This window comes from Onychostruthus taczanowskii, unplaced genomic scaffold, assembly GCF_017590055.1.
Source record: "Onychostruthus taczanowskii isolate IOZ18803 unplaced genomic scaffold, ASM1759005v1 scaffold17, whole genome shotgun sequence".
In the NCBI taxonomy this organism is placed as follows: Eukaryota; Metazoa; Chordata; class Aves; order Passeriformes; family Passeridae; genus Onychostruthus; species Onychostruthus taczanowskii.
The window spans coordinates 3,479,210-3,505,483 of NW_024498906.1; the positions used below are offsets into that span (position 1 = coordinate 3,479,210).

Here is a 26,274-nt window from a genome sequence, read left to right on the forward strand (position 1 = left end):
GTTGTGTTAGGTTTTTGAACTAGGTGACTTTGACCATCATTGTGAAGGACTGCTGCTGGAGTCTGTTCTCAAATGGGTATTCACGGATGTGGGAATCTGGCAGCTGAACTGAGGCGGTGGAACCAGAGTTCAGGGTCTCGTTCTGCATTTCTGCCCTCTTCTGCAGCAAAACGGAGATTTGTGTAGGGCCTTCTGTATGGAACTAAGCCTTTTGTAATGTGAATCTTGGACACTACAGTATTGCTCTGGCAGTTGGTAGAATTTGCCAGAGTTGGATCAGGGCCTGCTGCATGTGTGTGAAAAGCCTCTGCATTGTTCATGTTTCGTGTTGCAGGAACCAGAGCAAAAGTTTTGTCTAAGTGAAGCTTTGCAAGAGTTGTCTAATTTGTTTTCCATTTCTCAGCACTGTGGAGTAAAAGGTAAAAGTGGTAAACAGAAGAGAGGAGTAAATGTTAGAGAAGAGTTTGAATCCAGAGAGGAGAAAAGAGTGTAGTAGGGAAAACAGAGTAGAACTCTGTTTCCTGAGTTTTCTTTGAATGGAAGGTCTGCCAGTTACATTGATGTGTAACCCCAAAACATTCCACTTTTCATCTTTTCCCTTCTGATGGCATTACATTCAGAAATTCTAATGCATTCAAGTCTGCTTTTGTGACCTGTGCTACCTCAAAGGTTCTGGGTCATGTTTTATTGCTATGTTTTTCTTAGGCTTTTTTCTCCTCTGATACCTGTCTAGTTGAATAAATGGCAGGATTCATTTTTGGTGGAGACATGTAACACTTTTTCATGTCTGGAAAAATTTATTTAATATTAAATGTCATTTTTTGGGTGAACTTATTTTTAAATTTTAATGTGTAAGTTTACTTATGTTCTCAACTTAAACTTTTGCTGTGGCAGTCACATCATTCTTCAGGTGTATCATATTTCACTGCATAAGCAAATCCACCAACATTGACTCTTATGAACAGTGACCATTCCAGTGTTTGTACAGGTACCACTCCCACGGTATTTTTACAAACCCTGTGTCTGTCATGTGTAAGGTTGCTACACTGAAAAAACAGAAAATTAGAAAATTCTTCAGTGGCCTTAGTTTGATGTCAAGTCTGGGAGATTGCTGCTTAGATCTTTGTTTGACTGATGTATTTTCTTATTTTCACGTTGTTGAAGGTTGTGTCTGTTGTCAGCCCATTACACTGACTTGTTTTTAAACAAAATAGTCTCAAGATTAGCATCACAGTTTCTCCTTGGTGCTGGTCTTGAGCTGAAGGTTTGAAAGTGGCACAGAGGAGGCCATGAGTATGTTTTTCTGTGTGACTTTTATGTAGGGTAACTGATAAGCCCAGACAGGTAAGATTGTTCAGAAGATTGAAGGTGGTAGAACATTTATTAAACAGTTTCTTTTTTAAACCTGTGGTGATACTTGACATTTCCTTCAGTTTTTGTGCTAGCTATGCATGCAATAGTAATAACTTGAGGTTTAGTTCCTTCACAAATATCTTGCTTTTTATTGTCATTTTTCTGTCAAAGTAGCTATTACTGTATACCTTAATTTATGCAGCCTATGCTGTGTTTTTTCAAACTCTGACTTGCTTCAGAGTTTCTGCTTCTTGCTTGTTTCCCTGGGCAAATCTGCACTGCTTTCTCTTTGCAAGTGGTTAACAAAATATGAGGTGATCACTTCCTTCCTCTTGGGTCGTGAGAGAATTAGGGCTACAAAGAGTGTTAGGCCATGTTCAGTCTAATCTCATTTCAGAGACTGAATCAAATAGCTCAGTGTAATTTTGGGCAGATGTCTACCTTCACTAGTAAATGACATGCCTAAATCAGATCAGTTTGCTCTCTTCTACAGTGCTTACCATCAGGAAGTTTCTGCTAATTAAGAGTTGAATCTTCTGCAGTTTGAGTCTAATGCTTGTTTGGCTCTTGATGGACGAGGTTACTGCTGCCTTCTGTGCAGTGAACTGCGAGGCTTGGAGAGCATTGCTGTGTTCTTTATTTCTTTCTTCTTAGGTAAATCCATCAGATTCACTCATTCCTGTGTCACACACTGTCTTATTGTTGTTATCTTGGTTTTTGCTGCATCCATCTATGCTTTCAGAAGACGCTCAAAAATTCGTGTAATTTACCAGTAGAGTGGGATGTTTTATGTGTGCTTTTCCTTTATCCCATTGGATCAAATTCTGGGTTAAGCTGTAGGTACTGTAGGTATGATCTTAGAGTTTTTTAATCAGTTTGAAAGTGTAACTTCATTAAGAGTAAAAGTCTGAAGATAATCTAGCCTCTTGACCCTGAATTAACACCTAATCCCATAGAAAATGTAATTACTTCATAGGGTTATTTTCTACCAGGAAGAATAGTATGGGATTGCTTTGTTCCCTAGAGTAGAGCAGACCTGTTACAAAGAGGTTGCATCCTGTCTGGTTTGTTCTTTTTTGTTGCCTTAATGTGATTCTTGTTGAAAGAAACTTGTTTCAATGCCTGACTTTGGTCTGCACAATTATTTCACTTGAAGCCACAAAACTGAATTATTGTTCAATTGCAATCAAGTATTGCTGTCTTACAGACAGTGGGAAACAAACGGTGGTGGTGTGTGCAAAATTCTGAACCCTATATATCATGAGATGCCTTACTTTACTTTCTTGGCTTTGTGGATAGGAAGTGTTTCACTTTGAGTCTTCTAGTATTTTCATTTTCAGTTTCTTAAAGGCATACTTTTAAAGAGTTTACTTTTTTTTTTTTTTAAATAAAGCTAAATACAGCCCTTGATGCCTAGTGCAGTGTAGTTTCCACTAGGGCATAGGATGACTTTTCTTTTTCCATTTAAATTCATACAAAGGTAAGCAAGTCATTGTTTCATATATTTGTGTTCTTGAGTAATTTATTGAGGTGTAGATCAAGGAGGGATTATTCACAAACGTAATTTGCACTTTAACCCTGAGAGAGTAATTTCAAATTCCTTTGAACTGAAACTGATAGATTTAGACTGGCTTTAGCCTATGCTGTTTCAGACAAAAGCCTGATGCTGGCAATATATATTGACCCAGCTAGAGTCAGAACAAAATCAAGAAAGATTGCTGTATATTTTGAAAAATAGATGTAATGACTAGATCAAAATTAAAGCCAGCCTTTGAAAAAAAATTAAACTGACTATGGCTAAACATGCAGAAGTTTAATTGCAGCTTACTAGAATGCTGTTTCTGGAAATACCTTTAGAATTTAGACTGACTTTATCATAAGTGCAACTATAATATAATTTATAATAAATTATATTAGGAAAATACCTAACATACTAAGGCATTTTATTACTTAGTCTGTTGTCCCTTCTTTTGATGGAAGTGGTTGTACAGGTGTTGCTGTGAGGAACAGCAGCCAAGGAGCAATGTTAAGGCACAGTTTGCTTTTGCTTTGAAAGCTGGAGGATATCTAATTCCTCCTCGTGCATGTGCTGCCTGGCAGGCAGGTAACCGACCTGATGCTTAGTGCTGAAGCAGCTCTGTGGAGGCTCTCAGGAAAACTGAGTGCAGCTAATGGGCTGATACAAGGACCATGTGCCCCAAACCAAACAGATGAGCTGAACTTACGCTGAAGTAAGCTTGTAAGCAGGGAAGACTTAAAAACCAGAGCTTCCTTTCCTCTTCCTGCGCTGAACATGCAAAGGGACCCCAAAGGGCTCTGTACCTAAAATGCAGCTGTACTACAGGGCAAGGCAGCTCCTTAAAAAGAGAGGCTTAGGGCTGCTAGGGTGAGACAGGTTGAATAGAGATGTGCCCTTGCATGTGGGACGAGAGGGTGTGGGTCTCTTCAGCCAGTCATGCTTGCCTGTGGCAGCTTTTGTTTGCTTTGCACAAACCCATGAGCAGTCGGTTCTTGTTCATCATTTTCAAATTTTCTGCATGGGCTGTCTTTCATTCATTTTGCTTTTTATCACCTAGAGAATCGCTGTACTTGCTCTCAGTCACTCTTGGGAAGAAGCAATTGTTGCCTTTGTTCTGAGGGGTTTTCCTGTTCAGAAGGTTTCAGCTGAGCTGAGTCAGAGTCTTTCCTGCTGTCCAGCCTCAGTCTTTAAAGACCTGTCATATACGGTGACTTGTGAACAAACAAGTGTCTGTCCTCTGTTGTAGGTGAATTGGTGTCTAATTTACTTGAAAGATTGAATTCTGAAGTCATTACTGTGCTTCACAGAAAACAATGCAATGTCTTGTTTCCTTTGTCTAATTTTGGCAGGATGTGTATATTTGTAATTGAGGTGTGACAATGGGAGCAAGTAAAACAGGTGCAAATGTTTACTGGAAGAGTTATAATGAAATTGGTAGCACTATCAGAATTTAATGAGCCCCAGATTGATGATAGCTAAATGAGCAAGGAAAAAAGGCAGATCCTAATCCTTCCTGCATATTCCCCAAGCTAATGTTAGGGTTTGGGAACTAATCCATCAATGCCCGCTACCTATGCAAAGAAGGTGAAAACTCTGTGATTATAATGGGACTGTCTTAAAAAGTATCTCCTTGATTGTGCTAGTTGCATTGTACTTGAATCTTGGAAATTGTAAATCTCAGTGATTATGTGCCTAGCAGTGCTTTTAACACTTTCTGGTTTGCTTGAACATAATTTGTACCTCTTACATTATGCCTTCACTCAGAAATTTTGCAGATGGTTGAACTGGTTATCATCACAAAAGACCTTTGCTCTCTTTCTGATGAAAGCAGAATCCTGGCTGTTCATCACAAGTAAAACATGGACTTCTAAAAAAATTTCATTTACCTGTAATCTTTAGAGATTAGTTATGATAGGACTTTCTCCACTTGCTAAAGGAATGCAAAACACAAGAAACTATGTTAAGTAAAGTCTAATTTTCCATCTTGGGTAAATGACTTAATATCTTGTGCTTTTAAGTATTTGCAGTGTCCTTAGTAACTACTTTAGCTTAAGATTGCTCTTAGTCATGTCAGTCTTTCAGTTTGTACAGGATGGCTTCAGAGAATGAATGAGGTTACCACTAGGTCTGCAGGAAGGTATTGTTATTTTGCTGGATCCATTTATTTGCTTTCTGACTGTATGGTTGAGATTTTTTTGTATGTTTTATTTTCAAAATACTAGCCTTGATAAAAACGTGTTTTAAAAGTGAAAGTTAATCTTAGCTGAGGCCTTTCCAAATGAGAGTGTGGTGATAAGCACAGGACTTTCCTTCCAGGTCTCTAGTGATAATCTTGCAGGCCAGTCCTAGGAGGGATGATGTCCTGTGCTGGTCTCGCCAGGTGCTGCTCACATGTTCAAGCACTAAAAGTTGAAGAATTTGTGGCATCAAACATCAGCAAACTGTTGTCATTGTTTTGTCCTTTTGTTTGCACTCCTTTCCCTCTCTTACGTGTGCAGCATTTACTTTTTAAACTCCAGTTCACTCCAGCACAAAAGTTGTATCAATAAAAGCTAGTATTTTGGGGTCTTATTTCCGGGTAATATCAAGTATTTGATGTTCAATGAATTTTATTTCTATGATGAGAGGTTTTTCTTTATGGGAGAGAAAATTAGATTATGTGACATGTGGAAAAATGTCAGACAAAAAGGGTTAAACTCTAGGAAGGTAAAAGTTTAAAATATGTGAGTGAGAAGAAAGTAAAGGAGAGTACTGAAATTGTTTAAACTTTTTATTTTCACAAGTGTTTTCTTTTTAAAGCTTCTAACATTAGGAAGTCAGAATTTGATCTGCTGCAATGTTTTTCCGTCCGACAGGTCGTGACAATGCCTGCGAGAAGACTTCGTACATGTTCCTGCGGAAGGAGCTTCCTGTGCGACTGGCGAACACCATGAGGGAAGTCAATTTGCTGCCTGATAATTTACTGAACAGGCCTTCAGTTGGGCTGGTACAGAGCTGGTAAGTTTTAAAAAAAAGTGGATTGGAAAGTTATTGTAAAACTAACACTGTATGTATTGTTCTGCTTGCAACAGAGAATCACTGAATTTTTCTGAATCGGTCACTTTTCTGCCTTGAATTGTTTATAATGTGTCTTGTCAAATGGAGTTTCATTTTCTTCTAATGTTGGGTATATGCTCTAATCTGGATCCTAGCTAAGGATTTGTAAGTTAGTAAAAACATACTGTTGTCTCCCAAGTAATTAAAATGAGTCCATAACTTCCAAGAACAAGCTTTTTAAACATTCCTTACTGTATTGCACTCATGGCTTCTTGAAACATCTGCTCTTTCTCCTTATTCTTCCTTTGTCAAAAATATTGAGAGAAAGTTAAAACCTCATCTGTTTTTCTCACTGGTAAATCTTTAAAAACAACTGTGTATTCAGTGGAAGTTATAGTATGGGTAAAAAATCTGGTGTCATCCAGTAAACAGCATTCTCCATTGTAATAACTAGTGTGGATCTAAAGTGATTCAAAGTCCTGCCATCTTTTCCACAGTAATTAATTTCTAGCCTAATTGCGTGTTTGGTGAGATTTAGAGACTGCTGCCTTGGATATATAAGCACAAAAAAAATCATTGTTCATGGGGTATTTATTGTTCATTTACCTCTTAATATTTTCCAAATATTTTTTGTAAAAAATTTTTGCAGTATACAACAGAAGTCCCTTTGTCAGTAGCAGCTTATTTAACAGTAAAAGCAGCTAATGTTGTGTTGTTCATTTACCTGTTAATATTTTCCAAATACTTTTTGTAAAAATATTTTTGCAGTATACAACAGAAGTCCTTTTGTCAGTAGCAGCTTATTTAACAGTAAAAGCAGCTAATGTTGTTGGCTTGTGTTAAATTCAGTCATAGTCCTTGAGCCAAGAGCTTCTGTGCTGACTGTGTGTTGACTGCTGGCTTGGGTCTCCTATTTATCAAGCTTCAGACTTAGAAAATATAAATTAGGATGTATGGTATTGTGTTTGTCTTTGCAAGGTAACCATGGGTGTCTTGATGACCACTTCAAGCACAGTGATGAGGTGCTTCAAGTGAGTGTAAATGCTGTGAAGCCACACAATCACTTTGTGGTTAGGTGGCAGCTTGCAAGGTTTGAAGGCTTGTCTGTCTGTCTGATGTCACAGGAAATTATGTTTGTAGAAAAGAGTGGCTAATTTGCAGGCCTTCTAGGCTTTTCTAATCTGATTAACTTGTGAACCTGTCTTTAATGAAATGCGGACAAATAGGTGAATGAAGAAAAGGAAATAATTTTTCTGTAGTGACTGCAGCATAATACTTCTAGTCCATATGTCTGTGCTGTGGCTTGTGCTTCTGCCCTGCCTGTACAGAGCTAAGCAACTTTTGGATCCCTCTGGCAAAGGAGCTGAGTGGGTGTTCAGAGTGGAGGCCCCCTTCAGAGTTTTTGTTGAAGAGGTTTGAGGACTCGTGGTGATTTCTATGGCCACAGTAGATACTGCTGATTTAAAAAAAAAAAAGGAAAAAAACACCAAAACTCCAAAGTGGCCACAGTAGATACTGCTGATTAAAAAAAAGGAAAAAACACCAAAACTCCAAATGAAAAAAAGCACTATCGTGTTATATGACAATGTGGTTTGCACTATCACAGCTGTAGACCAGTAGTTGTCTGTTGGATGGGCTAAAATACCAGACTGTAATTTGCTGAAGAAGTTGGAATGGACATCAAGCCCAGAGATGAAAGTCTGAAATCAAAGTGTTTTCTGTAATTTTCTTCTAATTTTGATCCATAGTTAACTAAGAGTTTTTGTGGAAAGGAGTATCTTCATTGAGATCATGTAAGAATGTGTTTATCATCTTATGTCAAAAATAAGAAAAGTAATTCTAGCATTTTTCCCCCTGATTATAGGTATGGACTTTAAAGAGCTTAGTTCTTATTTTTCTGTTCAGAGGTTTTTAATTGCTTAATTAAATATTTACCTGTAGTTTGTAAGTTCTGATGATAAACCTTGGGCAAAATTTACTTTAAAATGTATCTTTTAAAAAGACCAAACCAAAGGTTTTATTAACTTCAGTGAGAATGACCGTGACTGTTATGCAGCTATGCTGATAGCAGGTTTTGAAACACGTTTATAGTTTCTTAACCTAAAGTTTAGAGATGCTATCAGTGAGATTCCTGAATTTTGTGTAGTAGAATAAATAAATATAAATTTAGTTGTTCAGCTGTTTTGTGAGCTTGTAAAGTGAAAAAAAAAACCCTCTTCTTGGTGCTGTTCAAAACTACTGCAAGAAAATCTTTTTTTGAGGGTCAGATTTCACAATCCTTTGTTTTTGTTATGCCATAGGTTGAGAAAGCTTGTCAGTTCATTAATAGGCAAGCAAAAATCTGTTGTATATTTGCCACAAGTTAGAAAGACATTTAATTCCTTGCTCACTTTAATATATTTATTTGCTAATATTCAGTAATTTATATAGTCACAAGTTTGTTTCATTTTTGCTATAACTTTACGCTAGAAAACATGCTTTTATGTGCTTTTGGTGAGACTCCAAACTAGCTGGAGTTTTAACATTTGAGTTCATAATCTATTCCTTAGTGCCAGTATGCCAGAAATTAATACAAAAAGGTCCTAATCTTTAAGATGGGTTTTATTAGACTTTCAAGTTCAAGTGGCTCTGTAAATAGAGGAATAAGAGATCAGCCCTGCCTACAGTGCAGCATGGGTCCTTTCCCATCTATCCTTTCTGCTTCCAGCCATCAAACATTCTGGGTTGCATCAGTTTTCTTACCCTTGTGGTTCCCTTGGGAGGCAGCCTGGTTTTCCTGCTCCCTGCTGCAGGCAAGACCTGTTCTTTCCTTCTCCCATCCATCTCCATGGCCATGCTGGAGGCACTTTGCTTCCTGTGCTTCGCTGCCTATCCCATTTTACAACTGATTGCTTGATTGCTCTTGGGAAAAGTGCTCTGTTGGTTTTTTCTCCTTCCTTTCCAGGCTCCTCAGCCTGGTGTGTGCAGCCCTGAGAGGCAAGACCTGTCTCCTTCCTTTGTACTGTTCAGCTACACTTTCCTGAATAAAGCTGGCATTACCCAGGGAATGAAATCTGAACAAACCTAAAATAAAAGTTTTGCATTTCAGTAAAGGTAAACCATCAGCTCTGTCCCAGTTTGAGTTCATAGTTTAATCTGTGTGTATCTTTTGCAAGGAGTAGGGAAGGAATAAAGTGACTCAAGACTGAAACACAGTTAATACGTTCTGGCTGTGAACTGCAATTAATCCAAACAGCAGACAGACCAACAATCAGCACATTGTTTTCAGGTTTTCAAAATCAATGGGCAGCTTGCTTGATCTGAAGAAGTGGGCTTTTTTTTTGGCCAGCTTTGAGAGGGCACTATAGCTAAAGTTCAGGTAGGATATTGAACATATAGCAGAATTGTTTAATAAAGGATATGGTCACTAATATGATGAGGGAAAACAGTTACAATAAAACCTTACAATGAAAATGGTTAGAGCTTATAAAATATCAAAAGTAAGCATGAGGTTTGCACAGTATGTTACTTGATTATATGTAAAATTCACATTTTATTTAGCCCTGGACAAATTTCTCTATTTTTTTTTTTTAGTGCTGTTCCTTAGAAAATGCTATAAATTTCTATTTCTCTCTTGGGAAGGACCCATTAGAGACATATGTACAGTTTGGGGATTAATAATTGTTTTGGTTTTTTTTCTATTTGCTACATTGAGACTATTCTGGCAAGATTGTGTTACCATGGAGATTTGTTTTATCATTTCAGTGCTTTGGTATTAAAATGATTGTAAAGGAAAAGCTTGGTGAAATACACATCAGGAAAAAAGCAGAAGTATCTTGCATGATTGTTAAAGAAAACCCAGAGCTGACATTATGGGCTTTTGCAGTGCCTTCATGTATGAAGTGTGCCATTCTAAAATTATTGTGTTTGGCAGACTAACAAGAATTCAATCTATGTGGCAGTAATTAACAGAAGAACAAGGCAAAAGGGTGCTTGAAACCAAAGAGCTTGCCCAATGAATTGTACTGTAATGTGATAAAAATTTAAACACCGGAAAGACAATATGTTTGAAGGGCATGGACTTTGATTTCTGCTTTTGATGACTCTGCAAATACAGCAAAATATAACTGACATTCTCTTTTTCTCATATATGCTGGTTTTTTTTTTAATTTGTATTCTGTGTAGTTGTATTGCTTTGTTAATGATACAGTAATTCATGCATTATTCTGGTACTTTTTTGTTCTTTCTGGCTGGTAATTGTGTGTGAATTACGTTTAAACATCACAAGGTCTTGCTTTTCATTGCTTGATAAATCCTGTAGTTACCATCTTCATTTATCCCTCTCTGCACCTACAATTCAAATTAAAAGAAAATGCAAGGAAGTAGATGGATTGTGTGAAAAGGGAATGACATTTTCACACACACTTTTACAGGAATGGACTGTGTTGCTGGCTGCTCACCTGTCCTCAAAGTATAATGGTGGTGATGGTCATTAAGACCAGAGCTACGAATTTCCTTTTAAACATATTTTTTCATAATTTCTAATTTTGAGCTGTTTGGGAGGGACTGGGGCGGGGGGCTGAATTTGGTGTACAAACTGGAAATCACACCTGCATAAAAGAAAAAGGTGTAGAGCATTTGCACCTCTTGAGTTTCTTTTCAGAGACTTTAGACACAGGGTATTACAACACCCCAGACTGGGTGATGTACAGTGGCAGGCACTGAGCAGTGGGTTAGGGTTGTTCTACATGAAGTGACTTTTTTCTAGCTTGGTTTAGTCATGGGCTTGGAAGAAATTTGAGTAACTTTGGTATAAAGTTCACCTTTTCTCTGGTCTAGCTTGCTGGATACAGTGCTTTTGCTAATGAGCTTTAGAAAAGTATTTCCTTTACTTTAGAATCAGAAGGAGAGAACTCTAAAGGAAAAGCATTGCCTGTTTCCATAATTTCTCCAGTAATTGCAGGCAACCAGTCAAATCCACACAGCACAAAAATCAGGTGTCAGCTACCTTCAGTACCAGCAGCCTTCATTGCTGTTTTATCCTTGTGTCTGCACAGGATTGCTGTGGTTTGACATTTATGGTAGGAGGTCTACATTAAAAACAACCTTTGTGTTGCTTCTCAAGTGTGGTGGTGTCTTTCAGAAACAGGACTTTGATAATATAATACAATGACAGGTGGGGGTTGAAGAGCATGTACCTCTGTGAGTGAGCATGATCGTGATTCAATTGTTGCATGTGAATCAGCCGAGTTCAGAGTGTGAGGGGTGTGAACTGGTGCCAACTCTTAGCAGCATAAAAGAACATCTTTTAAAATAAGCACTACTAGAGGTATGAGCTACATGCCCTACTTGTAAGTGACAAATATTTGGGGGATTTCTGTAATGGTTTCTGATGTTTGCAGGAGGGCACACGTGCACTGAGGGACAGGAGCTGGTGTTCCTGTGCTGACCATGTTGAAAATGTCAGTGTCCCTGAGGAATGTCGCAGTGACCTGTGGCTGAAGCTTGAAATGGGGGGGGGACTAAGTGGCATGTGGTTCTGGAGGGAGTCACACAGACAACAGTGCTGTCCTAAGCTTCACTGTAGCTTGAAGATGCAGGGTGAAGTTTCAAAGCCTTATTAAGCTAGTCTTAACATAGAACTGCTACCAAAAGAGCTTATGCATAGGTCATTTTGTTGAGCTGACATAGTCTACTGGGTAGCTGCTACTGGAAAGGGAGAGGCTTGGTTACATGTTTTGCTTTTTCCTTGTGTAGGCTCTGTGGTTATCTTTTCTCTCTTGTGTTAGCTTTAGCTGTTTAGACCTTTCTGTTAGTTGTTTTCATGTGCAAGAAAGGTTTGTTTGGTTTTTCTTTTATTTCACCGCTGCTGGGAGTTGGAGCTGTTGACACGCGCACGTGATTAACATCTGATGAGTGTTGATACTGTAGTTTGGCAGTGCTTAACCAGGAGTGAAGGGAGGGTAGTGTTGAAACCCTCCCTTTTATGTGTGTGATTGATTCCTTGTGTGATTTATCTCAGGAAATAGGTCCTGGTTCTGTAGTCCTTAAAGCCCCGCCTGTCTGCTGAATGTGTCAGCTCCAGGGGTGACAGCTGGTGCTGGGGCGCAGCGCTGTGTGTGAGTGGCAGAATCTGTACTGGTGGTGGCCAGCGTCCTGCAGAGCAGGCTGGCCATGCTCATGTTGAGGGCTTCTGGTTTGGGTCCTCTGTGGTACCTCTGGGGCTCTAAGCCTCGGTTAATCTCCTGTGAACCAAATGCCTGAGCAGGAGGAGCTGTGTTGTGTAAGAGGGGTTTTTATGAAACCAAGGGTTGTGTCACACGGAGGAGCTGTGGGAGTGTGTGAATGGGTGTGCTCTCCTGGAGAACTTGGGTAGGACCAGCTTGGTGCAGTCCTGTTATTGTGCCTTTTGGGGACTGTTCTCCTGAGCTTTATTTTGAAAGAAAACTTGGATTGCTCTCTGGGGAATATGGGAAAAAAACTAACATCAGTACAGAGGAGATAAGCAGAAAAATCAAAATACAGGGACAAACTACCTGAAATTACAGATGTACCTGTAGAGAGGTTTTGCTCCTGTTAACTTCAGTTCATTTATATAGCAATTTTCCTGAATTGCAGACTGTAAGGTCATAAGTAATACTTTTGAACTTAATATAATATATTATAGGTGCTTTCTTTTCCTTTGTTGCAGCATCTCACTTACTTTTAGTATTTGAAGAGAACTGTGTACTGTGCACCTATTACTTTTATGTGACCCTGTAGTCTTAAAACTAAAGAAATTCAAAAGTATTTTATGTTTAAGTATTTTAATTCTCTTTTTATAACTTTTGCTTATTTTAGGTATATGCAGAGTTTCCTTGAGCTTTTAGAATATGAAAATAAAAGTCCTGAGGATCCTCATGTTCTGGATGAGTGAGTAATTTATTTTTTCTAACAGTCCATTTTAAAACAATCTGTCTCAAATACCAAGTGGTTTTGTACTATATGAAAACAGTGACCTTATTTGTAAGTTAGAATATGTATGGCAAAAGCTAAAATTGTAATCTGGAGTGGAATGTAGGTATCTAAGTGCTTTTGAAGAGTGTATTTTGTATTTATGCAGACTGGTAGTTGAAGGAATGGCATGAAATGCTTCCTTCAAGGTTGTATTGAGAAGACAACATGGATGTGAGGCTATACTTGCATATCAGATACTTAAGACTAAAATGTCATTTTAATATACATTGAGCTTAGTGCTCTGTTGTGTATAAAGTTATAAATGTTGTGTATAAACTATTAATGTTAATACATTAATAGTTTGGGCTTTTTCAGTTTGAAAGCATTCTAATGTGTCAGTCATTGTTTTTATCTAAAAGCTTTTTTAATGGACTTCAATTAGTGGTGATCACCTACCTCACTGAGTAACATTACTTGAAAAGAAAGGAAAACTTAGCCAGTTTTCTTTAGCAACAAAATCACATTGAAATTGCCATTAGAATGTTTCCTTGAAATGTGTATGCATAAAACAGAGAAGAACCCCACATGTGAGAACAGCAGGTGCCACATATGCATCAGAGACATGGAAACAAAACAACAAAAACACACACACCTGTCCAACACTAGGGTCTGTTGTTACCCTGTACCTACAGCAGTCAACTTTGTTTCAGGATATTACTTCTTGCAGGGTTTTTGTTCCATTAATTAGCTTTCTTAGAGTAGTTTGTCTTTGGGATTTTTTTTTTTAAGCTCTGAAATCCTGCTAGAGTAGTTTGTCTTTGGGATTTCTTTTTAAGCTCTGAAATCCTGCATGACCAAGCAGTGCTTTAAAGAGAGTTTCATAAAATGTCTTGCCCTGTTTGTGCACCGTGCAGCCTGTGTTGTGCAAAAATTAGTTTTGCCTTCAGCAAACTTCATGTACATACATTGTTGTTACATTAGGTTAAATAAGGGCTTTGGAAGGTGCTGTGTTTCAGATGTTGTGCACTTTTGGTTGCCAGAATGTTATCTGAGATCTTGACACTTTAGCTTTTGTGTTACAACTAATACATGTAGGAGAGGCTGAAGCGCAGGAGTATGAAGCTCCCTGTGTGGCAGAGCTGTGGCAGGAGCCATATGGATTGAAGGCTGACTGAATTGTAGTGCTATTGAACAAGGGGAAAGTAACCATTTACTCAGAGTGAGTACTATGCTGGAGTGCTGCCTGCAGTTCTGGGTACTGCCTTTTAAGAAATTAAAACACTCATGGACAGTACTGATGTGAAAGGAACAAGATTTAGAGACTTGGATAGTTCCACCTCTGAATAATGCTGAAGGCATTTGTCTAGACTGGCAAAAAAAGATACTGGAGACACTGGAAGTCTGCATGTGCCAAAAAAATAAGGTCACCGTAATAAAGGATAATTGGGTTGCTCTAACTGAAGAACCGGAGAATTTAAAAAAGTCCGTTTTTTATTAAGTTGAGAATGTATGCAGGGAAAAAAGTACAGGTTGTAATATTAATGAGGATGGACTGAAGGCTGTAGAGCATCCATTTTAAAAGCTTTTATGAATAGATAGATTTAGTGGCATTCTAGGCGTGCTTATTCCGTAGAGGACAAATCAAGTCAATTTTTCAACCACCTCTAGCTGTCACATTTTGTGATTCTGTATTTACTGTTTGCTGATGATGCAGGAATGTCTGTTTGTGACTAGTTTAGCAGCAGGCTTTCCTTTATGGGGTTAAGTTACCACAACTTAGGCGCCTGTTGCCCTTTGAGGTGGCATGAGCTGTCCTAAACACCTGAGTGAGCTTGGCAAATGTAACACAGGTGCTTTTAAACCTGTAATGTCCTGGATGTGCGGGTTGAGGCAAGGTGGTTTTGTAACTTCTGAAACCATCTTTGGTGTTCTGTATTTAGGTAACTGAATTTCAGCTTTTTAAGAACTTCAGAGGTTCAAGGTAGATCACAGCATAATAAATGAAGGCTAATGAGTAGTTCTCTTGGAGATCTAGTTGAGTGTCTCATAATTAATACCTCAATTATCTGATGCTGCCATATGGAAATAGCATTCTTGATACTGTTTCACAGCAACTGCAAATACTGTTTGCAATGCTCTATATGAGTATGGTAGAACAAATATTTCATGATGAAGCAAATATCAATATCATTCAGGATAACTTTGTTGAAAGCTTTGAAATCTTGCACTGACTGTATTCTGTGTAATTAAGTACATAAAATAAGGATGCATGGAATTCATTGCTACCTGTTGAGGTGAAGTTCAGCTAGGGTCTTTGACAGTAAGAGCTGTCTTCTATACTGCATCTGACCTTTGAAAAGAGATTAAAACTGTATTATCTGTTTAAAGAGCAGATTGTTCTTTTTGGCATTATTGGATAGACTATCTAAGATTACAAAGTCGGATTTACTTTCCTGCTCTGGGATGTCATCTATTCCTAACTTACTGAAGGCTATGCCATTTAATTGCATATTGAACTGTAATTAGATTTTATTTTTAATATTCTTTACAAGCTATGTCTTTCAAAAATACTCTTTTACTATGTCCGTATTTATGTTATGATAATACAGATAAATCTAACTGTTTGGAGCTGAACATGGTCCATGCCTGTCCACCTCAGACACTAAAAAAACATGAAGAATAACAGAACAGTTGGTTTTTAGAAATTAAAGAGTGCCTTGTTGGACTTTCTGTCAGCTGAGGTGGACTTCAGTTTCTGTTCTGGCTAATCAGGGTAATGGTAGCAGAGGAGAGGAGGGGAGCTAAACTGATCATTCAAGGAGGTTGCATATCCACAGATGTGCTCTATCAATGTTGGCAGTAGTTCTTCAATTACTGTTTTCTACAATGGTGCAGTGCTTTTATCAATTGAACAGAAAACTGTCCCCTGACTACTTGTGGTTTTATCACTGCTTGTCTGGGGAGCCTGCTGTGGTATTCTCAGAGTTTGGGCTCTCTTTCTGGGGAAACCATTTTCTGTATTAATGTTATGGTATTATATACATGCATGTACTGGCGCAGCTGTGTGTGAGCCCACACAGTGAAGTGAATTGGGAAACGGATTTAGTGGAAGAATAGCTCACTTTGAGCTCTCTGGTCCCTAAAATGTTAGTGTGTGGCCTACAAAGGCAGCAGTGCTCCTGCAGTGGAGAGGGTGAGTGCTTACAGGAGTTGCTGCAGAGACGGAACTAAAGCTGATTTTCAGAGTGGCCCAACTTCTCTCTGCTCCTAGTGTATGAATTGGGCAGTTGGATGTTCATGAGTTTTACCTTTTTGTGAATGTTGGACAAAATCCTTTGAAGAGATTTTTTTCCATTGGCATTGTTCTAATGAAGCATTTCAGAAGTGTTTCAGTTTCTCTGTTGCCTTCTGTTGGTTAGCAGAGCTTATGAAGCCTCAGTGCAGCACTGCCACATTCCTGTCACTGTCAGTAGTATGGGCATTTGTCAAATGGTAGGCTACTTTTACCTTTTTGATAACACAAATGTCTTTTTTAGCTGTAGAAGGGTCAGCTGGAAGTTTTTCTGCAGTTCTGCCAAACAGTGTGATAACAGGAGCACTAAGATAAGGTGTCCATGCTTGCTGAAGGGTGCAAGCAGAAGTGTTGGAAATTTCCCAAGATGTCACTATCCAGTAAACACACAGAGGCTGAAGCTGTGTGTCAAAAATTGGAGGACACATGTGCTCTCAAAGGACACTTAGTGCAGCCTCTACACCCCCGGGGTTCTTTGCTGGTTTTTGTCTTTGTGGCCCTCTCAGGGGAGGGTGTGCGGGGGAGTGTCCTGGAGCTGGCAGCCACTGAGGCCGTCAGCTGCCAGCATGTCTGAGATAACGTGCACAAGGAACTTGGTAAACAAGAGCCTTCCTTTCTGCAGCGTTGCAGTTAAAATAATGGTTCTGTAAGCAGTTTGAGCTAAGTAAATATTGGAGTGCGTCTGATTAAGAAGGTGCTGTTTTGTTACTTTTACGTAAAGTGAAATGCTACTGTAACTAGTTTTGAACTTTGGAAGTAGATATACTTTCTAATAGAGGAATCTTTCAGAGTGTGAACTTTTACCTCTCTTTCTTGTGATATTCAGCTGCCAGTGAGCACTGATTCAAGAAAGAGCAGCCATGGAGTAAAACCTCAGACCATTGCATTTGTTACATGTAAAAGGGTTTTTGTTCTACTCATGACTTTTGTGTTTTTCATCTTTCAGGTAATGTTATCCATAAGAGACACTAAGAAAATTCCCTTTGTCTTTATATTGATTTTCTTATGCTTGATTTCTTGTACTGTAACGATAGATCAAAACAGAATAATATATACAGGTTATTAGGAAGTTAATTAATGAATGTCACAACACATTATTTCTTGTATTTGCAGAATTTTCTAGCCTTCATTTATTTAACATCTCTGGTAATGCCTTAAGTATTCTTCTGTTAACACAGAAACCACTGAAGCTCAGTTAACTAAAGTAGCTTCTGATTGGTAATTTCTCATTTGTCAAACCAACTGCATTATTTATTCTTTGTGGTTTTGAAAATACACAGAATTGTGGACAAAGAGTGTAATTGGTAAAAAATTTTCAGAGCTGTTCTGGAGTATTCCTAGTTAATCCCATAAACAATTGAAAAATTCCTTGCTACGGTCTCCCACAATTTGAGTACAGCAAAAGCTTTGTGGCTTTCAGGGATTGCAGCAGGTAGGACTGTAAGGAATGAGTGTTAAAATTAAGTGTTAAGATTAAGTAATTTAATTTCTGATTTCTGCTGTGCTACTTTGAAATTTGCCTGTATTCCTCTTGTGTTTGCTCCTTTAAAAGCATCTGCTTAATGGAAACGCGTGAGTGAACTCAGTTATCTTGGAAGATGGAACAGGAGGTTTGTCATATCAGTGCAATAATGAGGCATTCCTTTATTATATATTTAGTTTTATGCTGACTGAGCTTCAGTTATGATTTTGCTGATCTGCAGCAGATAAACCTAAGCCCTTTGCCCTTTGACATGCTCTGTGCATTTAAGCACTTTTGTCGTGGGCTATCAGTGAACAATTTGCCCTCTTGGCATCAGATATATATTTTGGATAGTGGAGGTATTTAAAAACAAACAGCAAAGCAAACAACAGTTAGGAGAGAGTGTTGTCAGTTCTGTTTCAGATGTGACTGTAAACATTGCTTCCAGCCCTGCTCTTGGCTAGGGCCTTGTTGCTCAGAAACAGAGAAGCAGCACAAGTGCAGCCAGGCACCAGGCTCTGACATCACCTCTCAGAGGTACCATATCCTACAGAGTCAAGACTCAATCAACACATAAGGTCTATAAACCTTCTAAGCATTAAATGTTCTAAGCTGTCCAGTCAGCAAGACTGGTAAGTAAGAGAACAGTCATTCTGTACTGTGGTAGTATTTAGAATGGGGAATTAGACAGTTAAAACTTCCCCTTTTTTATGCAACAGAGTAGTGTTGAAAGACTGCTGAACTGTTTGTTAACACACAGGCAAAAACTGGTAGCTAGACTTAGGATCAGGAAAAAACTAGTAAAAAGGGATCTTACATTCCTTTGCAGCTGACAGTGTAGAGTGGGAGAAATTATTTTTAAAGTGTATCACTTGTTAAGAATGGTATAAAAAAATTACTGTCTTGACTCAGTGGAGGTGTAAAGGAAGAAAACATCTTATTTAAATGTGGTGACAATGGCTGGTCTTTTTTACTTTTTGTGGTCTTTGTTCTTTCCCTTGCTCATTTGCAGGGGGATTGGGCTAGATGACCTTTCAGTGATTTCTGTGATTCTTTCATTAGCTGGTGTATATTCTACTTTTGATAAAAATAATTAATACATTTATTTTCAGATTTCATTATGAATCTACAAAGAATGTTCTGTCCATGTTTTTTAGAAAAGGATCTGTAGAGTTGCAGATGCAGGCATAGTTGCACAAATTTTCCAGCTCTGCTTTTTTTGGAAAGCTGCATTTCACGATTTGTACTTTCTATAACAGCATTATACAAACATTGTGGTGTAAACATTATTTTAATATTGCAGAATGTAGCAGAATTAAGTAGTACTGATTTTTCATATTTCCTCTTTAGAAAGTTATTAATAATTGATATTTCAAGTATGTATGGGTTTGTATATGGGGGAAAAAAAGGATGAGCACATTGAAGATCATAGGTGTTGAGCAGCCTTGGCAGGAGAAACAGAAATCCTCCAAGCTGTTTCAAAGGAAATGCTTGTTAAAAGCAACGGGAGTGTTATCTAAAGGTTGCCGAGCTCCGGAGGAGAGAGCTGTGTTGTATTCGCTCTGCCATCCAGTGGTGTCAGAGGAAACTGAACACGAGTCACACAATTGCCTGTCCTGAGATTCTAACTTAGCCCAAGAGGTGCCAGGCGAAGAAATACATCCAAAATTCACCGCGTGGGTTGAGGTGTTGGGAAGAAAACACAGATTTTTCTAAGGAAATCATAAAGGGTGGTCAGGTTTTTTTTCCCCTGAGTTTCCTTTCCAGTCTCTCAGCTACTGTTAGGAGTTGCAGGGGATGACAGTTATGGTAGTGCATATGATTGTGCTGAAAGAGAATCTTTTGCTATCCGTCAGTGTTCAAGAGAGATTGATTTAATTTCAAGGAATATTTGTGGGAGGAATAACTTAATTTGGGGCTCTAAATGCTTCACAGGTGAGAGGTTGATCAAATACTTCTTTTTAAATAAGCTTGTTTAGGTACTATATTTTTTAATTTTCCCTCTGATATTTTGTTATTGACTGGAAGGCATAGTAAACAGATAATACGGTTATGCTGTTGTTGAGTTTAATTTTATTTCTAACAATCTGTTTCTAATTTTGTTTCCTCCAGCTTTTTAGATGTTTTAATTAAAGTCAGGAACAGACACAATGACGTGGTTCCAACCATGGCACAAGGGGTGATTGAATACAAGGAAAAATATGGCTTTGATCCATTTGTTAGCAGTAACATCCAGTATTTTCTAGATAGATTCTACACCAACCGCATCTCTTTCCGTATGCTTATTAACCAACACAGTAAGTAATTGCTTTTCTCTTCCTTGAAAACTCAGTTATTGCTTGTAAACCTGAAGATGAAGCTTTGTTTTGTATTTCTTTTCCTTACTCATGACTATTCTGTGCTAATCATGGCAAAAGAGATAGTGGCAACTGGTTAGTTTGGTACTTTGCAATGATAAGAAATGAATCCAAAACAGCAGTGTGCTTTCTTTTAGAATTCTCAGTCTTTGTTAGTGTGGCTGTTGCTTTTTTAGTATTATTGGCTGAGATGGCTGGTGATGTATAAAGTATTTTTAGGTAGTAGTAGAGTAGCTGTATCTTCCTGCTCACAAAGCTTTCAACATAGTTTGTAGAGCTCATATTTATTTCATAATGAAATGCAAAGATGCCGTAAATTTTGAATTTAGGTTAGGTACTATACATACGTTTTTTCCCAGCAAGTTATCTAGACTTTCTTGTCTTCTAAAGAGGTTGAGTATTTCTAACTGAAGTTTTAAGTTACAGCTCTTGTCTTCCATTACTTCCTATTTCCCATTTATGTATAAATGCTGGAATTAGTCATCCTTTGTCATTAGGTTCTGTTTCATTTGTTGTTACTAAGAAACTCAATTTTTATATTCGTATTACAGAGTGAAGGGAGTTACTTGCACAGCTCCCATTAACCAGTATGTGCAACCATGCAGAAAGTGATCTGTGTAAAGTTAAGGACAGTCTTCTGATCTGTTTTAGTGTGTCTTCTGCCTTTTAGCTCTAGAGCTTCATTCTCTGCTCAGTGTTTTGCTTTTCTGAGCTCTCAGAAATTGTTGTATGCTACAGATAATGCAGATGCTGGAGTATGAGGTGTTTTACTACAAGTTGTGTGTCTTTCCAGTAACCTTTCATGTGACTAATGCCTTGCTTTGTGTGTACAGATCACTTGAATGTGGCAAAGCATAGAAAATGAGATAAATGTACAGCTTTTTCTGTACTTGCACCTGGGCTGAGAAGTGACAGACATAAAACCAAGTTAAAAGACTTTCAGAGAAGAGTTCTAGCAATAGAGTACAAACACTGTCCTGATATAATTCTTGGGCTGAGTGCTACTGTAATTTGCAGTAATCCTAAAATAGTAAACTTGATTCATTGAACTGAACTAGCTTTTCCTATGGATCCTCCTCTTTAACTGGTTGTGGCTTAAAACTGCTTGTAGATGCTTAAAATTTAATTAACCTTGTATAATGTCTATGTGTTAGCAGTGTTAGTGGTCTGTCCGTGATGGCAAATATTAATCTTGAAGCACTGATGAAAAAGATAATTGGGAAGCAGAATGCAAATCCAGGATTTTGTGTGGTTTGAATTTCTGTCCCTACATTCCTGGCAGACTGTTTCCTACAGAGCTGTTCTTCAGGACACAGTGCCCAGTGTGTGAGCTTGCTGTGCCCAGGGTAGGAAAAGCTTTCAGATCTAGACTTTTGCTCACCTCATGCTGCACCTGCTTCCTGTCAGAGCTCACTAACTTGCTAAAGTGGCAGAAAATCACTCCTGAAATAAAGTACAAAACCTTTCTACTTCTTTGGGAGTCTCTTTGAACTCTTGGTGAAGGGTCTGGTGAGTACCAGACCCTTGTACAAAGAGGGAGTGGGGATCATACTGCTGAGATCCAGGGAGAAAGTCGAGTGAGTGAGACCTCTGTGCCAGCTGTGAAATTGCAGCTTAGGTGAGTGTGAAAGGCTTCTCATAATGTCTTACAGTTCCACAGTCCTTTTTACTGTAATGTTTTCATTGTTGTGAGTGCTTCTGTTCTGACATAACAGTATGAATGAAGTGTTTTGCATTTTAATTTTATCTAGTTTTTTATAATCTGCTTTGAAATGTAGGTTTTCACCTTAACCCTCCCACATCACGAATTCTGTTTTAACTAGTCTTAACTGTAAAAACTGGGGAAAAAAAAGGAGGGAAGATGAGCAGTTAGACAAGTAGTCTTCTTAAATGAGGATTCTGGCAATTTTCTGGAGTATCTTTTTACAGAATGATGCAGTATCCGGTAAATCTCAGATACCGTCAGATTGAAACTTTTGGCCTGCCTCAAGGGTGATAAATAATTTACTACAATTTCTTTTTTATTTTAGCGCTTCTGTTTGGTGGAGATATTAATCCTGCTCATCCCAAACATATTGGAAGTATTGATCCTAATTGTGATGTGGCAGAGGTAGTGAAAGGTAAGATGAAGTTAATATTTTTTGTTACTGAAATCCCCTCACTTAAAATATTCAGAAATATTTTATTGAGATACAAGAAACTGAAGGCTATTTAAATCCATTTCTTCTTTTCTTATTTCATTAAATTCTGTTTTTCTGCTCACAATAAAACCCTGGGCTTCTTGATACTTTCTAATGTCTTCATTATTGAGAAGAGAGAAACTTTTGGTCTGTTAACAGAATTAAAAACACTATTTGATTTTTAATAGCTTTAATCTGTACTTTTAAATATCAGATGAAGTGTCTAAATGTTTTGTTAAAGTTTAGATGTTTTCTTCCTGAAATACTTAGAAGCAGGTTCTCATGTACTGCTTTTGTGTCACATGCTGGTATTACAGAAAACTGAAAGTGAAATTTCCATTTTGTTTAGTTTTGTTTAGTTAGGCCTTTCAGTAAAATGTCCTCAGGCGTACAGATATCCCAGTGAAACTCCACATTGCTCTGTCATCTGATGATACCAGAGCCTGTTCTGTCTCCTGCAGAAGACATGGATGTGAAGGTTGTACCTGACTGATCTGGCACAGTCACACTCAAGTCCTGTTTGCTCTGTGTTGTGAATGTTAACATGCTTTCAGAATGTTAGCAAGGAGGCATGAGGCAATGCTGCCTGCTTCAAGAACATCTCCATGGAAGGTTCACGCTCTGGGTGTATCTATTTGCAAATGCAGGTCATGCTGTAGGAGAGAATTCCAGGCTCTGTCCTTTGCTGCTGTTTGTGCAGCTGCAAAGGGAGGTAGAATGTATTTCTCCCCTTCACTTTCTTTCAGCCTTTGGTGAAGTGAGAGGGAAACCTTTGTTATCTCAAAGTCTGACTTGCGTGATAGCTCACTTTGTAATGCTTTTTACAGCTTTTTTCCCAGCTCTTCTTGGCTCCAAAGGTAGCCTTTTTCAGCAGTTTTTTTTTTCTTTTGATTGACCTTATTCCACTTTGGCCTCAGCATTTTATAGGTTACAGCCATGTTGTTTATTTAGCTTTGCCTTCTAATAGCAATATTTGAATCAGTTTTGATCATCAGATTCACAGCTGCTGCCTTCGACAGGGGAGTGCATAGTGTCAGAAGGTGCTAAGCCCAGTTTTCAAACAAGTAGCTGAAATAGATCATACACAACACTGACCAAACAGTGTTCAGTGTTGCCTTTCAGAGAAACAAAATGGCCTTAAAGACAGGGGCTGTACAGTCCTGTCAAGGTGATTGAGGCCTTTTCCTTGTAGAATTGGTGGAAGGATTAATTTATGTTCTGTATGCTGTACTAGCTCCCAAATGTTCTGGTTCACAGGCAGCATTCTGAGCAGTTTATCAGTTAAAATGTTGATTTTGGTACTGTATGTGGCAACTATAAACTTCAAACAACGTAGAAATTATTTAAACAGCCACATCTTGCTTCAAGCAGCTACACCAAGAGTTGTGTTTGTGCTGCCTGAGGTGGCTCTCTGTCTCACTGACTGTCGTGCAATGAGACTTCTGAACTGACAGCGAATTCAGGTTTTTTCCTGAAGCCAGGATTTTAGATTTCCCTATAGATCCCTCACTGTTATTGCTGCTTAATCTCCATTCACACCATGAGGCATGCCTTCAACTTCACAGTCTCCTCCACAGTCTTAGGACTCTGCCAGAGTCCTAGAGGAAGATGAAATGTTAGACTGCACTCAAACTGTTTCACCCAGTGCTGTTCCTAATGCACCCCAGGATCCCCTTGGCCCTCCTGGCCCCAGGGCACTGCTGGCCCATGGACAGCTCATTGTCCACCAGGACCCCCAGGCCCTTCTCTGCAGAGCTGCTTTCCAGCAGGTCACCCCCAGCCTGGGCTGGTGCCTGGGTTTGTCCTTCCCCAGTGCAGGACCCTGCATTTGCCTTTTCTGAGTTTCAGATCATTCCTCTGTGCATCTCTCCAGCCTGTCCAGGCCCTTCTAAAGGGCTGCCCAGCTCTGGGGCTGTCAGCCACTCCTCCCAGCTCTGTGCTCAGTTGAACTTGCTGAGGAGGCCTCTGCCCCTTCCCCCAAGTCATTAATGGATAAGTTAAACAATACTGGGCCCAGTATTGAACCTTAGGGGGCACCTCTAGTGACAAAGGGTAGCTTACACTTTCTGCCTGTGTTTCAACAATAATAAAGCCTGATTTGGGCTATGGGGAGGTATTTTCAGGGGGAGTCATTTTTGGTTCAGGGGGAAGAAATTAAGCTTTTCTCCAGCTTTTCCCCCAAGAGACCTTGAAAATTAAGTATTGTAAATAGTATTTTGTTTGGAGAACCTGAATTTCATTCTTTTTTATTTTAGATGGAAACAACAAGTATTAAATTGTGATCAGGAAAGTAGATTTTATGGTCAGCCTAAGATTACATCCTCCTGGTTTTCAAGCCCTGAACAAAGAAGAAAAATAGCTTCTCTCCAGTACTGTGCTTTTCTTTGTAGAGCTGTAGATAGAGTTTTCCCTTTCCTGACAACTGGGCTATGAATGTAGAGAGAAAAAGGAATTAGATTGGATACCAGCTTTATGCTTGTAAACTAGTGCTCAAAGTGAATGTTCTGTTTGTGGTCCTTCACAGGGAGGATGGACACTGCTGATCATCACTAGAAGATTTTGATAAATCAGTGTTTGTTCTGTTGTTTTGTAGATGCTTATGAAACAGCTAAGATGTTATGTGAACAGTACTATACAGTGGCACCTGATCTGGAAGTTGAAGAATTCAATGGTAATTATTAAATTAATTTAACTGATGTGTATAAGAAAATGCATTTCTGCTATCTGTGATTCCTAGTTTTGTTATTTAATTGTAAGTTATAATTTGAGCTGTACAGTTACTTTTGTTCTAATGTGTCTATGTGGGCACCTGAACTATAGTTTATCATCATGATGTGTACTTCTTTGTGCTGAATGCAGAGCTCTATCTGCTAAATTCACTATCACTTCAAAGAAAATAAACCAAGACTCCTCATAACTGAGAAGGAAACATGCCTGCCTTCTCATCTTCTAACAGAACTGAAACTTGTTTCATTCCAAAGTGTGCTTATAAACCCATGCATTCCACTGGCACTTAAAACACATTAGTGGGCCCTGCTGTGTGAGATGCCAAAATTGGAATTTTTATTAGGTAGTCTATGCTTTAAATCCTATCATAAACCTCTCACAAAGAAATCTGTTTCAAGTTGATTGCAGAGATAATAATTGGATGACACCAAACTGATGAGACAGGCTGTGTCAGCATATTGACTGCTTTTTGATCATTATTTTATTGACAAAAGGGAGCTTATTTTTTTGTATTTAAAAAAATTTTCCTGAGTGATCCTCTCCCAGATTTTGGACAGCTGCCAAACGTAAGACTAAGATGGTTCCAAACTTCAGCAGAAGAATTGCAAAAGTCTCAGAAATAGGTAACACTCAGTGGGAGAGTGTGATACTTGGAATGTGTGGTGCTCAAAGTACTACCGAGTAGTGTAGAAATATTTCTCTACACAAGGTGATGCTGTCAGCAATGATGCATTGCCACCCATTTCTCCCAAAACCAAAGGACCCAACCTTCCCCTTTTAAACTGAGTGATTCTAGAGATAAAAGTACTGAGCATTGCAGCAGAGGAATCGATCAATGCAAAATTCATCTGAAGGCATAAGTAAAAAGATCCATCAGTAGAGAAAGCAAGTTGCTGGAGCTGAAAAAAAAAAAGAATAAAGGATTATGTGTTTCCTTTAAATCAGCTTATTATCAATGTGAGGAAAGCAGCTTTGCAAATTACCTTGCAAGAGCAACAATGACTCATTTTCTATCTCTGTGCCTCAAACAAATGTGAGTCAGTTTGCCTTGGTTTCAGTGAAGCATAAGGGAATGGGAGTATGGACAGACAAAAATAACAGAATAAAATATCAGGTTGCCTTGCAGAGCGTTGTTTTGGTCTTCTCCTTTTCCTAGGAGTTTTCACTACCATGTTTCTTAAAATAATGACTGGGATTATTACCAGCCCTCAGTGCCAGAAGGAATGAAGTTGACTCCAGTCATGTTCTTTGTGCATATTTTTATCTTCCTGGAATTTGTGAAGCAGACAGTTTGAGACTTCCCTTCAGTCTGCACTGCTGCTCAGTCTGACTGTCTGTAATTGCATCATTTAATGCCAGTAGATACTTGAATGTTCAGGGATGACTTCATCTTCAGCCCCAGAAGTGTCCAGGAATGTATTAAATGCAGCTGT

At 38.6% G+C, this 26,274-nt stretch overlaps 1 protein-coding gene across 1 annotated transcript in view; it reads left to right on the top strand.

Annotated features, from left to right (window-relative positions):
• Positions 1-26,274, top strand: part of PDK3 (pyruvate dehydrogenase kinase 3) — a 50,236-nt gene that overhangs the window by 13,073 nt on the left and 10,889 nt on the right. Inside the window, exons 2-6 of the mRNA XM_041399718.1 lie at positions 5,728-5,869; positions 12,728-12,799; positions 19,690-19,874; positions 21,965-22,054; positions 24,708-24,785. Coding sequence (XP_041255652.1) covers positions 5,728-5,869; positions 12,728-12,799; positions 19,690-19,874; positions 21,965-22,054; positions 24,708-24,785 — 567 coding nt within the window. The remainder of the gene's footprint in view (positions 1-5,727; positions 5,870-12,727; positions 12,800-19,689; positions 19,875-21,964; positions 22,055-24,707; positions 24,786-26,274) is intronic.